At 34.4% G+C, this 10164-nt stretch overlaps 2 protein-coding genes across 2 annotated transcripts in view; one reads left to right on the forward strand and one right to left on the reverse strand.

Moving 5' to 3' along the window:
• LOC108729615 (no child left behind) overlaps nucleotides 1-3620 on the forward strand; it is a 10639-nt gene extending 7019 nt beyond the window's left edge. Inside the window, exons 3-13 of the mRNA XM_018458788.1 lie at nucleotides 1078-1195; nucleotides 1268-1326; nucleotides 1648-1763; nucleotides 1835-2011; nucleotides 2145-2252; nucleotides 2387-2561; nucleotides 2636-2794; nucleotides 2860-2968; nucleotides 3037-3127; nucleotides 3198-3425; nucleotides 3493-3620. Coding sequence (XP_018314290.1) covers nucleotides 1078-1195; nucleotides 1268-1326; nucleotides 1648-1763; nucleotides 1835-2011; nucleotides 2145-2252; nucleotides 2387-2561; nucleotides 2636-2794; nucleotides 2860-2968; nucleotides 3037-3127; nucleotides 3198-3425; nucleotides 3493-3593 — 1441 coding nt within the window. The 3' untranslated portion in view covers nucleotides 3594-3620. The remainder of the gene's footprint in view (nucleotides 1-1077; nucleotides 1196-1267; nucleotides 1327-1647; nucleotides 1764-1834; nucleotides 2012-2144; nucleotides 2253-2386; nucleotides 2562-2635; nucleotides 2795-2859; nucleotides 2969-3036; nucleotides 3128-3197; nucleotides 3426-3492) is intronic.
• Nucleotides 3621-6536: 2916 nt separating this feature from the next.
• RYBP (ring and YY1 binding protein) lies at nucleotides 6537-9510 on the reverse strand. Its single transcript, XM_018458790.1, has 3 exons — nucleotides 8532-9510; nucleotides 7637-8102; nucleotides 6537-7073 (listed from the first exon to the last, which is right to left on the reverse strand). The coding sequence occupies exons 2-3, from the start codon at nucleotides 7811-7813 to the stop codon at nucleotides 6744-6746; spliced, it is 507 nt and encodes a 168-aa protein (XP_018314292.1). The 5' UTR covers nucleotides 7814-8102; nucleotides 8532-9510; the 3' UTR covers nucleotides 6537-6743.
• Nucleotides 9511-10164: the final 654 nt, after the last annotated feature.

The following is a 10164-nucleotide window of genomic DNA, read 5'->3' on the forward strand; positions in this document are numbered from 1 at the left end:
GATCGGCTTGCGTCTAAAGCTGGTTCTACATTAGTCGCATTGCAGCGTCGCAAGGCTTGCGGTCCAATCAGAATTGAGCTAGTTCAACTCTGATTGGACCGCAACGCTTGCGACACGTTTACGACGCTGCGGTGCGACTAATGTAGAACTAGCTTAAAGCTGATTCTACATTGGCTGCGTTCAGCAGACTCAACAGTTTTGCAACCGTTTTATGATTGTCTGCTGAGATAGGACCATTCTTCTAGATCTAAAAGTATGATCCAATCAGCGCGAAGGAAACTTCCAACAGTTGCAAAACAACTGTTCTGCTGAACGCAGCCATTGATTGCATCACAGCGTCGCAAGCGCGTCGCAAGCGTTGCAGTCCAATCAGAGTCGAGCTAGCTTGACGTTGATTGGACCGCAACGCTTGCGACGCTGCGATGCGACTATTGTAGAACCAGGTTAATGTAGGATTCACACTGCGTACACACACTACAGCCTCCGACACACACTACAGCCTCCGACGTACGACGATACCAATAACAGAAATCGGTTCTAGTTAGCGACATTTGTATCTGCATATATTTTGTAAGTTGCATATTACGATGTATCCGTCGTATGTACGTCGTCGGACGAAAAAGTTAAATCTTGACGAACATTTTCATACGACAAGCATGATTGTATGACAAAATATTACTAGCTGAAATATCTGGAAAACAAGCTCTCCTATTAGATATCGGACAACGCACGTGTCGTACGCAGTGTAAGGGTGCAGCCACAATAGAAGAAATAAGGAATTAGGAATAAGGAATAACGATTTCAACCTATCAGAAACTGCGTATTCCGATATATCCGATTTCTAATAGGTTGAAATCATGTTATTCCTATCGCTATCGCTATTCCCTCGTATTGTGTCTTGGGCTTAAATCTCGAGCATGGCCGCTCTCAGGCTTCTCTCTGACCCTACATAAAAAATAGAAAATATAGGGAACATATGTTTATAAGTGATCAGGGTTGGCACTACTGATCAAAAAAACACGTGTGGACTGAAAACCTATCCTCGACAATCAATGGTTGCAGGAATTCGTGAAAATATTATTGTACTGTCGAACGGTATCGGAAATTTGACACATTTCTAATAAAGATGGAAGCGAATGTTATATCTTGTACTACATGGGTGAAAAAAGGCATCGCCGCGGCTGTTCCGAAAAAAGTTGACATTTTAATGTTATATATATATAGGTTATTTCATTTGTTCCAAAAACATATTTTCTGCAATTTTTAGATTGAATTAAGACCCGACGAGCTTGAAAAGATTATAAAGGAAACGCAAGGCACTTTGAAGTATGTAAAATAATGCAAATTATCTCCATTAAAATAATGTTCAATTTGCTGTTTAGAATTTACAACCTTATCTCTTTCCTAACTTTAATATCATATCTTCTATCGAGAATTCAATTCTTAAATTTGAATCTTGCATTTGTAATTAACACTTCAAGTCATCTCTTGCTAAAAAGTATATTCTGATAACTTTGATGATTGGAGATTTTAGAGAGTATTGAAACTACAACTCTTCATTGTGCATCTATTGTTTTCTCACAAGAATAGGATATACAATAAATATTGAAAAATTAATTGTAAGATTTTTTTTTATAACAATGACAGTAATGATGATGATTCTGACGAAGAGGAATCCAAAACGCAATCTAATACAGAGAAGAAAGGAGAATCTTCGACTGTTGGCATTGATGAATACAACTTTAAAGACTATGACAATGAATGTAAGAGAAAAATTGCTAAATACTGGAAATAATAAAAATATTTTTGATTTTTGATTTTTATTTTGTTTTAGCTGGCAATATGTATTGCCACATTAGTAATTTAGCCACTTTTGATGCAAGTGGCAAAGATCCTCTTATAACAAACGATGAAGAAGATTCAGATGAGGAAGATGATATTATCAAAGCTGATGATAATTTAGTATTGTTTGGGCATGTTGAGGGAGATGCTAGCATCTTGGAAGTATTTGGTTTGTGTAGCATTGATTAAATATTTGAAGCATTTTGATGCTAAATAATTTTATGTATTATATAAATCAATTATATATATATATATATATATAGATCTTTGATTTCTAACAATCTTTATATGTATAATTGTAGTATATAATGAAAGGGAAGAATCCTTTTATTGTCATCATGATATATTACTACCTTCGTTTCCATTGTGCATAGAATGGCTTAACTATGATCCTACTACTCCAAAACCAAGTGAGTAATATAACAGTATAATAACCCCAACTGCATTAGAAATTATAGGAAGTATAAACTGTATTATAGGAAGTATAAACTATTATTTATATAATAAAAGACGTAATTATGAAGATTTATGTTTATGCTTTTAGGCAATCTATGTGCTATTGGTAGTATGACTCCCATAATTGAAGTATGGGACTTGGACTTGATAGGCTGTTTAAAACCAGCTTACAAATTAGGTCGTAAACCAAATAAAATGAAGAAACAAAAACGCATTGGTCACAGAGATGCAGTTCTAGACGTGTCATGGAATCATAATTATACGTTGGTTATTAATTTCACAAAAAATATAATCAATGTAATAACTAATTTTTGTAATTACTAGGAACATTTTACAGACATGTTCTTGCTAGCGGTTCGGCCGATCAGACAGTTTTATTGTGGGACTTGGAAAATGGTAAACCTGTGAACAAACTAGGTCCGTTCAACGAAAAAGTGCAAGCGCTAAAATGGCATCCACAAGAAACTCATCAGCTATTGATAGGATGCGCCGATGGGTGTGTAGATTATTCTATTGATAAACATTTGTATTACATAGATATCTACTGTAATACTTTTTCAGACTAGTAGAACTGTATGATTGCATGAACGAAGTACCTATTGTACAATGGAAGTCATTGGGAGAAGTGGAAAGGGTCTTATGGAATCATTATGATCCAAATTATTGTATTGTATGTCTTACATGCATCTGAAATTAATTTTTTTTTTATTATATTTGTAATTAAATTTCTTTACACAGATTAGCACAGATAATGGTTATATAAAATACTTTGATGTACGAAAACGCAATCCATTATGGCAAATAAAGGCCCATGAAAAAGAAGTCACAGGTAAATAAATCTCTTATTTAATTTGTTTTATATTAATAGCTCATAAATTTCATTTTTTATATTTTTCCAGGTCTTTCTCTTAGTACGTCATGCCGAGATCTATTAGTCTCTTGTTCGAACGATGGTGTAATCAAAATATGGGATATAGACTCTCCTATTCTTATATGGGAACAGACGAGTAATTTGGGCGCTATACAGTGCCTCGCAGCGAATCCAGATAATGGATTTGTATTTACTGTTGGTGGAGATAATAAGGAGCACAATTTTAAAGTGTTGGATCTTATGGAGATACCTGCAGGTATGTATAAATAATTTTTAATACAGATTAAATACCATTGTGTTAACTTTTTTACTCTGATTAATAGTGCGAGAGAGATTTGTGAAACGCGTTGCATCGAAAAATTTGGCGAAATCTCGGCAAGAGACGATGGACGTCACCGAAGATATGGAAAATATGGAAATTTAAAATCAGGAATCGTCAAGCACAAAAAAAGATAAAAAAATAAAAGAATACATATTAGTATCAAAATTGATTATAAAATCTTAATTATATTTTAAAACATTTAAATAGTCTCATAAAAATTGTAAATAAACGACTTTTGTTACGCATTTCTTTTTTATACAGACAATTAATCTGTAGTATTAACATAAAACTGTTCGATAAGAGAATAAATGTATCCATGTACATATTTGGTAGGCTTATTAAAACTCCTTTTGTTTTTGTTTCTCAAAACATGATTTATTGTTTCCCTGTTAACAGTTTAATTTTAACCCCATGATTATTTTTCAAGAAACTTACATCATGTAATTTTTTTATTGAAAATAACAATACAGTATTTTATTCAAGTATTTACCGAATTTTCACATTATATGATACGAACAATTAATGTAACATTTTGAAGACATCGTTTCATTAAAAAAAATTATGCTTTTAAAAGCGGACTTCTCTGATTCGCAGTGCCTTGCTATAAATTTGTAATGGGTAATAGTACTTAATTAATCTCTCGAGTGAATAAGAGATTACATATTGCATTTAGAAATGTTAATTCAAAAAAATTCAAAAATTTAGTACAGATTCGAAAACATTGTCCATTCGGAATCTTTGTATTCTATTAAAATGCAGATAGATTTGTGCCATATATGTAAAAATAAGCAGGTTACAAATGTAAGACAAAAGAACATGTATGATAGAAAGGATTTGTATAACTTATACGGTTCCACAAAGTTGTAAAAATATCATTTGCGTGCGACTATTTCTGTAAAAATTGTGATTTAATTACCTGTCGATTAAAAATCTGTTTGTAAAAGCTACACGGTCTTATGTAACGACTCGTTTGATTAAGAATTCAAGATATCAACGCTATCGAAAAAGCAAGTCTGAGGGGGAGGGGCAGTCGTGAGGATTATTTTTACAAGTTAATATTACCAAATGTTTGGCGATATTATTCGTTCCTCGATTTATCTATTAATTCGCTTAATTACTCTGATTATATATACTGATAGATTCTTATATTTACTTTCATTTTTAATGCAGAATCGTATTACAATTATCTCGATAGTGTATAATTATCGGGTAATATTAACAATGTTGCTGTGTTAGAAATCCTTTCTTTTCCACTTTACCCGTTTACTTAAGGAACTGTTGTGGTCCTTGCAGCTACGATTTAATTTTGAATAAATACAACAAGTGTTTGCTGTTACAAAATTTTGTTGGGCAGTTACAAATATGGTTAAAAATAATGAAATAATTCAACGATTCTTTTTGTGTGCATTTGCGTTTTGAAACAAAGTATTACGTCGTTCTGTTCTATGATCTTAAGGATGTATCTGAGATACAATCGTTGACAAAAGTCCCCCAAATTCGAAATATTTACATAACTGCGCTAAACAGTTAGTGCAGTAAATCTAGTGATAACTTATATAAATGGTAGATAATATAATATATTTATTTTTTAAAAAGTTATTTTTGCTGCACTTACATAGTCTACCAGTGATTGACGCATTTGAAAAACTGCAAAATTGTTATGAATAATAATTTCTCTGAAACCGTGTTGTGAAAATTAATCTAATTTTGCAAAAAGTTCCAGTAATTTAGGATCTGTACGTATAAAAAAAAATTAAATTTTTGGTACTATTTCTTCAATACTTTCATTACTAATTACATTCGACAAAGTTGCGTTTCCCGTAAGAAAACGTCTCTTATAAATATAAACTTTACTAATACTAGCCAATTAATCATTTATTTTCAGTATTACAAATACTATTAATAATATTTTTAATATTTAAAATAAGTTATTAATTGGCCAGTACTAGTATTAAATTTGTATAATCATCATAATTAAAATAATAATTATTCTTTAACGGTTTATCTACTTGAAATTTTTTTTAGTATATTATAGATAACAAAGGAAGAGTTTCCCGAAGTTTCAATTTGGTATTATTTTTGGAATAGTTCAGATACATCCTTAACTTGTTTATTTGTTAAAAATGAAATTTTATCTTCCTTTTTTTTTATCAGAGAGCGTTGTATGAATATTCAATACGCGAAGTACATTTATATTACATATTTGAAAATTCATATTCGATCTGTACATACGATTGTGATTAAACGTTTTTCGACCTAATTATTTGATGAATTTAACTGTGCTTTAATAAAAGTGCAGAATAAATTAGCGAATCATGGAGATCAGTAAAATATAACTTTTTATTATTTAAGTATTTTGTATTTCAAGAAAATTCGTCTCAATTCAATGACGAACTAGAATGGAATAAGATGTACATATGTACCAGTGCCAGTCATACTGGTTAGTCTTGTTAACAAATTTCGAACCGCATTACGATTTACGATGCGCTTTCTGGCAGTGGTCTCGTAAATTCAATAAAAATCAAAGATATAATTATATCAACAATATTTCATAAAATTTTCCATTTCACTGATATTTACAATTTCCTTCTTTCTATTTTTCTTTTGCATTTAAATCTAGCGCGGAATATATCACGCCGATAGACATTTCAAACAAATTCAATAAATATTACAGAATAAAAAAATGACATCTGTAATGTAAGCGGTCTTTTAAGTACATTTTTTTCACACAAAATGAGTAGAGAAGCGATTCAAATTATTCAACATTTTGTGTAACGAGTAAAACAGTGATATACAATGTACATATATTCCTATTCTTCTTTCCTTGAATGATATACGAATCATGCTCAGTCAATAATATCTTCACTGACAGCACAAAATCAGGGTTGGTAAAAACTAATGTTTTTTTTTTTTTTTTAAGAATAAAACATTGTGTTTCTTCTTAAATATGTTTTTAATGCTTCAAATACTTTAAACAGTACTATGAAAAAACATTTAAAACATATTAAAAACATCAATTTAAGCATGTTTTAAAACGCGTTTAAAACATGTTTTTTACCAATCCTGCACAAAATGCCTGACCTCGTTAGGTTCGTCATACAACTTGCGACGCATAGTCAAACGAGAGAAGAGCGACTGTCAACAGTGGTCGCTTTTGTCTAGAGGATGTATAGTTGACCATAAAGGTTGACATATACATACAATATATTAATTAGAATAATTCATACACACATATGTAACATTAGCATTAAACTAGGCGTCGGTTCCTACATCGAGACTTCTCGAGTCCTGATTCGAATCGTGCTGGCTCCCGCCCTCGGAGCTCGCATTGCTCGACTGATCCGAGCCCTTTTTCACCTTGGGCTTGTACTCCGTGATAGTGACGGTAACATTGTTGACCGTTACCTCGTTCGATTGCGCGGTGCTACGGTCGATATTTTTCAGACGCGGCGGATGCCTGTTTTTGCGCCTTAGCTTGTCCAGTTTGCGTTCCTTTTCCTTGACGCCGCTGGTCGTGCTACCACCGCCACTTCCTTCTTTCTTGCCTGGTTTCAGAAGTGGTACATATTGTTGCTGCGCAACCTGGATATGATATAGTACCGTATTGATTATGTGTTAACTCTAATACCGAAATAATAATGCAAAAAATAATTTGAAAACAAATAGTTGCAGTCTAAAATAAAAAAGGCATGTTCCTCTATATGTAAGTTATATGGGCTGTATTCTCCATTATTGCGAGTACTGAAAATCTATAATATACAATATATATGAACTATAGATTTTCAGTACTCGCAGTGAATAATGCAGTTAGTAAATGATATATATTTGTGGACAATGATTCGTCATCTCCCAGACTAATAAAGCTAGTCCTGAAGGTGCCTACTCTGTTTTACTATAATAATCTATATACTGAAGATGCGTTCCTCTTACGTTTGCAACACTCGTGAGCATCATTTCATCCTTCTTATCATCAAATATTAAACAAGAAAAGAAGAGTAACATAAAACAAATATGTACATGACTCTTACATATATCGAATCTTACGATTCTTTTAGTAGAACAGGATACTTTCATAAACTTGCTTTACTAGAACTAGGGAGTGAATTAATGTCTACAGATATATATTGCAAGATAATTCGACTGACCTGTTGAGCTACTAATTGGGGGTTTATGCGGGGTTTCCGCGTAGAGGTTCCTTTGCGGACGTCACACATGAGGCACTTAAATGCTTCCGCTGTATTCCTATAAGTGCAGACACTGCAGTCCCAATAATTTTCTTCCAAAACCTTCGCCTGACGTTTTCCGCTTCCCGAATGGTTCATTGTTTGTTGAAGTCAATCGTAGAACACTGTACCTTCTCAAAAGAAAGTTTCCCCTCTTTTGAGGCACCTTCGGCCTCATTAAATTTAGCAGTTTTGTGAACACCGGATATTTTCCAACAGAGCGTGACTAAGGATATGCAATAAAAGTGCTAGACAAATGTCTAAGGCAACGTTCCGTACATCAACTAAGCGAGATACATAATAGTCTATTATAAATGATCGCTCTGTATTGACCACCTATGTCTCTATATTGTATCACTCTGACATTACACATTTTCTTCTAATGAATCTGTAACGAAAAAACAGTCTTGTTAATTCGAATACATTCAAAAATAAAATAGAGATATTTCTGTATAACAACAATCTCGGCAAAATATTATTATAGAACCATGAGTCTGTTGATATGTTTTGTATCCATTTAAATTGGTATTCAATAAAATCAAGATACTTTGAAAAAAAGCAATTAATAAATATTTCAAAGAGATAGCCAGTATCTTCTAAAAATGAATTGTTCTTCAATCTATTTAATTTGTGATAAGAGGGAAAATAAAACTAAATATCAAACTAATACCAAATTAATTATAATCATCACATGAGCAAAGTTTCGAATTATTGTTTTGAATAGGAATCTGAACTGAAACAACCAACTACTGAGAGGCTACTGTCTCTATTTATCAATACAGAATTGACTTCTCGTCTACCTCAGAAATTAACTCACATTATTTACACTCGATGTTCACAGATAGCGAATTCGTTCACGCTGATGGACACTGGAGATTCTTTCTAGTGCCACACGTTCAGTCCAGTATTTCCCTGTCCCCCCTACGGTGTAATAAAATTGTACTTGACTCAATGTCACTCTCCTATCAAGCGACGCTTGTATGTTTTGTTTATATTTTCCTCAACCAAAGCGAGATACTCGCTGCGTTTCGAGACGGATGTCGTACTCGTGCAGAGTCCAGTTCGCTACAACGAAGGCGTCCGCAGGAGTTCCTCCCGGAACTTCTTCTGGAGTTTCTCGCTCGAAGCGACGACGCGACGTCCCGGACACGTCAAGCCCGGAGTCCCGCCGGCGACGAGGTCACGGATCGGCGCATCCTGCCAACGGCGAGGCGGATGGAGCTCGTCGGTGCATCGTCGCGCGCGTGTATACGTGTACAACGCACGTGCGCTCGCGCGCGCGTCGTGTCGTGTCGTGTCAATACCGTTCGTTACACGCGTGTCCCACCGCGAGTGTCCGCTGGTTCACCGCGTTCGCGCATTCCAGCGTCCTGGCTGGCAGCGGCGACCGGAGGGGGAGGGGAGGGGGAGGGGGGAGTGGGAGAGGGAATCTTACGGAACGTCTCGCGCGAAGGGTGTCGAAGGGCGAGCCGAGAAGAAGAAGAGGCAGAGCTGGATGGTGGTGACGATCTCCAATGATCTCTCCCCTGCTTTCTTCACTACCGAATCCGCCGTCGATCGTCCGTCATGCCAGCGTAACGAGCGTGCTCGTCGATGATCGTACTGGCGAATGACGAGGCACGTACCTTGAAGCGCGGGAGGATAAGCAGCGTCGGAGGTGGAGGAGGAGAGGATATTGACAAACAATCCGACGGCGAGTGCGTGCGGCTGCTCCGTTCACGATGGTCCGATTCCGCTCGTTCCTATTATACGGGTTACGTTGACGTTCGGGAACGCGGAACAAAATTCCACCCCCTTCTGGTTACCCAAAAAAATCTCTCGTGACTGACATGCGCTTCGCAGGTGCGTAGGAATTAAATGAATAATTGATGTTTCTCTTGTTTTTTCTTTGATTATTTCTTATTACAAGATCGTCTTAAACAATGTTTTAATCTTTAGGCTAATACGGCTTCGTAATATTGATTTGTGACATCTAAATTATGAATGTTGACTTACCTTTTTTTTTTTTTATATACAATAAGTTGTGTTTCAAAATTTACTGCCAGCGTTGAAAATATAATTATAATTATATTTATAATTTGCGTCAGATTTCAAAATAAAATTCTAATCTGAAAAAATCTCATGCTAGCACTGAAAATCTATAGTGCGTAACATATAAGTTATAGACTTAATTATATAATTATAATTTATAATTTTATAAACGGAAAGATAAAGGGCATACATCACGAACGCAAGATATTCTTAGCGATTAGTTTATACTTGATTTCAACACATATAATCAAATTACAAAAATATTACATAGACGTTTCGGTCTTAAATTAGGCCATCTTCAGTATATAAGAATTTCATAAAAATTTTTTTACACGCAAACTAGGGCTCGCTATTATACGTTTAAACGAAAATACCTTTACATGTATAATTAGTATATCTGTTTATTAGAAACGTTTTTC

The sequence above is a fragment of the Mycetomoellerius zeteki genome, unplaced genomic scaffold (genome assembly GCF_001594055.1).
Source record: "Mycetomoellerius zeteki isolate Tzet28-1 unplaced genomic scaffold, Tzet1.0 scaffold78, whole genome shotgun sequence".
In the NCBI taxonomy this organism is placed as follows: domain Eukaryota; kingdom Metazoa; phylum Arthropoda; class Insecta; order Hymenoptera; family Formicidae; genus Mycetomoellerius; species Mycetomoellerius zeteki.